This window comes from Chinchilla lanigera, unplaced genomic scaffold, assembly GCF_000276665.1.
Source record: "Chinchilla lanigera isolate Chin_1 unplaced genomic scaffold, ChiLan1.0 scaffold00013, whole genome shotgun sequence".
NCBI lineage: Eukaryota > Metazoa > Chordata > Mammalia > Rodentia > Chinchillidae > Chinchilla > Chinchilla lanigera.
The window spans coordinates 15125149-15130657 of NW_004955414.1; the positions used below are offsets into that span (position 1 = coordinate 15125149).

Genomic DNA, 5509 nt, shown 5'->3' on the forward strand with positions numbered 1-5509 from the left:
GCAGGATGGGTCATAACTGGGAGGGAAGAGTGTACCTTGTTTTCATGAGTTGTTCATATTCTCCAGAATGTATTTGCTAATAATATCTTAATACAAAAGCAGCTGTATACCTTTCTTTATATCACTTATATACAAATGCAGTACAAAGATATCTTGAGTATGTGTTTCAATAATGCAGATTTGTGAGATTCACAATATTTAGAGATAGTTGGATGATTGACCATAAGTTTTTGTCATCTTTCTGAGTGTTTCATGGGAGGAAATATGGGTGAATTATCATGATTCCCTCAAAGTGTATCATTTTCCTAAATAGTGCTCTGGAGAAAGCAGACCAACTTCTTTGCTCCAAAGTTCTTTTTTGAGTTGCAGGTAATGACCCTCTGATGTCATGATATCATTAGTGGTTTATAAACCTACCGCATCTGCACACATCTGCCGGCTCTTAGTCATTTGTCTTTGAAGAAGCAGCCCTGTAAATAATGCTGAAAATAATGCAGTACTATCCTCTCAGTTGTTAGAAGATTTTAATATTATCTGTGAGCAATTTGAAAATGTTATCTATTGGTTAAGATCAAATTGTTGAAACAAAATTAAACTATAGTTTGAATTTCAGAGAAATCAAATGAAAAAACAAATTTGAAATTCACATTTAATATATGTTATCTCAATCTTTTAACATATTACCTTTAAGCATTGTTATATATTGATTAGTGGTCCTTCTTTAAACATTATTAGGATATATTTTATAACTTACAGTAAGTAGATTTTTAGCAAATATCATTTATAGGTACATGAAATACAAGATCATTTAGGTGTCCATATTTTGTGACTGTGTAATCCAAAAATCTCAGAGACAGCTGGATAATCAGATTAAAATATTGGGATTTCCTTTTCTGGATACATGTGAAGAAACCTAAATTTACTGAATAAGGCAGCACAGGTACAAGGGGAAATAAAACAGTGGATTTTGAAAATTAAGGGTGAGACAAAATATGAGAATATATTTTTTATTATGATTGTTTCATTACAGAGGTGGTGTGGAAATCCAACAGGGGGACCCATAATGCAGCCATCCTTAGAAAGTGTTGGGACAGCCCTGAAATATGCTGGAGAGTGTGAAGTGGAGCTGCCTACATACATGGGAAAAGTACACATCGGGATGAATCCACTATTTTGATGAAGACCTAATGTTGGTTGAGAGTGATGAAGAAGGAGCTAATATTTACGATAAAGAATTTTCCATGCTTTTCTCTTCAGATATGTGCTGTATATTTCCTCTCCATGAAGATGAATAAAAACAGCAGATTTTCTAGTTTTATTGATATACAACACATGTTTTTCTTTGAAGTCAGCCTTGGGGTTATGGCCAACACTGCCCTGCTTCTCTTTCATGTCCTCACATTCCTTCTGCAGCGCAAGCCCAAGACCACTGATCTGACCATCGGTCACTTGGCCCTTATCCACATAGTGATGCTCCTAACTGTGGGCTTCATAGCTATGGACATATTTGGGTTTCAGGACTTAGGGGATGGCATCACATGTAAATGTGTTTTCTATTTGTACAGGGTGATGAGGGGCCTCTCCATCTGTACCACCTGCATGCTGAGTGTCCTCCAGGCCATCACCCTCAGCCCCAGAAGCTCCTGTTTGGCAAAGTTCAAACAGAAATCTCTGCATCGGAACCTGTGTTGCTTTTGCTTTTTATGGGTCTTCAATATGCTCATCAGTGGTCGTTTCTTAATCTCCACTGTTGCCACTCTCAATGTGACCTCACACAGTCTCATGTTTGTCACTAAATCCTGCTCCCTTTTGCCTATCAGTTCCTTCCTCAAGTACATGTCCTTGTCACTGATGATTTCCCAGCATATATCGTTTATAGGGATCATGGCGCTCTCAAGTGGGTACATGGTGATTCTCTTGTGCAAGCATGAAAGACAATCCCAGCGTCTGCACTGCATCAGCCTAGCTCCAAAAACATCCCCAGAACAAAAGGCCACCTGGACTATTTTGTTGCTCATGAGTTTCTTTATTGTCATGTACATTTTGGACAGTGTTATTGAGTACACCTCGGCCATGTTGTGGAGCTATGACCCAGTTCGTCATTGTGTCCAGATGCTGATTGGCAATGGCTATGCCACAGTCAGTCCCCTGGTGCTCATCAGTACCGAAAGACGATTCATCAAGTGCTTTACACGCATGTGGGGGAAACATAGTAAATTTTTGTGTTTCATGATGGGTAATCTCTCTGACAACTGAGCAGTTGAATGAATTTCTGCGAAATCATTCAATATATATAATTGTGATTTTTCTGCTAAACATATTTACTTTTACATATGTTCTTGATAAGTACATGCTAGATAACTTCACAGTGTATTCCCTCAGGAACACAGGTTTCTAATTTTAACCTTACTGATAAGAATGATAAATGTCATCTGATTTTAAACTCTAAAGAATGTATTGTATATCACTGGATTTTGAAAATAGAACAAGAACCTAAAAACAAAGAGTAAGAAAGCATTGCAAATGTGTAAAAAAGTGGGACATTGTGTTCATACTTTTCTGTGTACTATTATGATGATATTTACTGGTTTTCATGTTGTATATTTACTTTATTCCACTTTGGTCACATTTCAAGAACCTTATTTAAAAAGAAATTGAAAAGAGAACAAAAACCTTGGATTAACAAAATCTTGATTTAGTACCTTATTAAATAGTTTCAGATTTTAGGGTCTTGAGCATATAAGCAACTTTGTATGGGAAAATTGTAACCACTGCTTTTGTGGGGATTTAAATAACACAAATTCCATAAAATTCTTATGGTCTTAATTCTTTAAACATAATTTGATGATATCAATATGTACCAACAGAAGAATAACAAATTTTGTGTCTCTTGCTAAATTTGTATATGTTTCTAAATGTATAGGTTATGAATACATAAGGAGGGTAGATAGTGATAGGCAGAATACAATATATGTTCAAGTCTCTGCCTGTTTATTTTTGTTTTAGAAACCAAATAACTAATACTCACAAGTATTCTTGAATCATTTTACTAGTGTTATAATTTAGATAGCAAACTTTAATATTTCCTTTCTGAAAATAAAATCATTATTATTTTCCTGCCTTAATAGAATGTTATAAGTAACATAAATCATATACATGTTGAACTCAGAATTTCGCACAAAGCACTTTTTTCTGCAATACACAATATGTTTGATGTGAGTCCAGGAATCATTTAATTAAACATATCATGTGGATAATATTACTGTAAGTGGTATTACAAGCTAGTCAGTGTGAAAACCTCCTGCTCTACATTTTCCATAAATTAAGACAAACATTGATTTAAATCTTTATGAGTGTTTACAAAATTAAATGTAATTCAAGTGTCCAAATATGAACAATTATCTAAAACCAGGATATAAAGCAAAGCAAAAAGCTGGGCTACACTGCAGCATTCAAAAATAATCTGGGGAATTTATTTATATGGTCTGTCAGGAAAAGGTAGAGAATTTCTAACTGCTGATTAGGTCATTAGGTTCTGGGTGGTGGAATTCAGTGTCCACATTGAGTAGCTCTTCACAGAAATAAAAGTGTGGTGTGACAAGTGCTGAAGGAGATAACAAAAGGAGTTCTACCTTTCCTATGGTGGTAATGTAAATTTTCCTTTAAGGCCTGTGTGATTTTAAATTTAACAAAAATATGATTCAAATATCAAAAGTAGTTCTCCAGAGTAGGTAAGAGGAAAAGTGAAAATCAATGTCAATAGATATCTGGGTTTTTATAAAGAATATATGAGTGGGTATTATACACTTATACAATGTTTCAGAACACAGTGTCAGTAGAAATCATTAAAAAAAATTAGATGACCAATCCTATAACCTCATATATTATCTGAAAATGAGAAATATTAAAGAAATAAAAAGAACTAATAAAATTAGGAATTGAAATGCATATTTTAGGACCTATCCTTTAAAATACACTAGTTGATAGAGACCACACTCGTAAGTGAAATAAATCAGACCTGTATGTGCAAGCACCGCATTGTCTCACTAGTGTAAAACCTGAAAGAGTTAATATAAACTCAGAGGTATGATAGACATTGTGAAATGATAGGAAAATGGTCAAGGGTAAAGGGCAACTGGGATGGGGGAAAAGAGAAGGGAAGGAAGGAGAAATTTTGTATGCATGTATAGATGGGATAGTTAACATAGTTGATCTACTGTCTTCTATTTCTTTGCTGAAACTGTTAATGAGTCCTTGATTGATCAATATTTCATGTCTCTATTTGTTTTCATGAGAAACCACTTTAAAGATAGCAATATGTAATAGAACAAGCATTGTTAATTTCCTACCACTTTGTAAACTCTGTATTCTCTGTACTGTTCTTTTGCTATTTTGTAAAATGTTGTCTGTCTGTTAATGTTTTCCTCGTTTTATTTTTAAAATAAAAAAAGAAAATAACAGGAGGAAAACATTAACAGACAGACAACATTTTACAAAATAGCAAAAGAATAGTACAGACAATACGGAGTTACAAACAAAGTGGTAGGGAATTAACAATGCTTGTTGCATTACATATTGATATCTTCAATGTAGTTTTTCATGAAAACAGATATAGACATGCAAAGCTGATCAACCAAGACTCATTGACAGTTTCTTTCAGCAAGAAATACAAGACAGTAGAACAGCCATGTTAACTATCCTGCATATACATACATACAAACTTTCTCATTCTTTCCCTTCTCTTTTCCCATATCCCAGTAACCCTTTACCTTTGAGTGCTTTCCTATCAATTCACAATGTCTATCATATCACCTAGTTTAAATTAACTCTTTCAGGTATTACACTAATGAAACAATGCGGTGCTTGCACATGCATGTTTGATTTATTTCACTTTTGAGTATGTTCTCTAGTTGTGACCATCGACCTATAAAAGCCTCGAGTTTATCTTTCTTTACAGCTGAGTAATATTCCATTATATAAAAGTACCACAATTTTCTTATCCAATCCTCAGTGGATGGACATTTGGGTTGCTTCCACATTTTAGCAATTACACATTGTGCTGCTATGAACATAGGTGCACATCATATATCACTGTGATGTGGTGTTTTTAGATCTTCTGGGAAAATGCCCAGCAGAGGGATAGCTGGGTTGAATGGGACCTCTAGACCTAGGTTGCTGAGGAATCTCCAAACTGGTTTCCACAGTGGTTTCACCAGTCTGCATTCCCACCAGAACTGGACAAGGGTTCCTATTTCTACACAGCCTCGCCAGCATTTGTTATTGGGTGATTTCTTCATGCTAGCCATTCTTAGTGGGATAAGGTAGACTCACAGTGTTGTTTTAATTTGCATTTCTCGAATGACTAATGATGTTGAACATTTTCTCATATATTTATTTGCCATTTGTATCTCCTTGTCTGAGACGTGTGTATTCATCTCAGCTGCCCATTTTTGGATTGGGTCTTTGAATTTGCAGGGGCTAATATTTTTTAATTCTTTATATGTTCTAC

General features: G+C 34.8%; 1 protein-coding gene across 1 annotated transcript; it reads left to right on the forward strand.

Moving 5' to 3' along the window:
• Nucleotides 1–1287: 1287 nt before the first annotated feature.
• Nucleotides 1288–5187, forward strand: LOC102014445 (vomeronasal type-1 receptor 90-like; the record flags this gene model as incomplete). Its single annotated transcript, XM_005380446.2, has 2 exons — nucleotides 1288–2183; nucleotides 5172–5187. Coding segments are annotated over exons 1-2 (912 nt in total), but the record flags the coding sequence as incomplete, so codon positions are not given.
• Nucleotides 5188–5509: the final 322 nt, after the last annotated feature.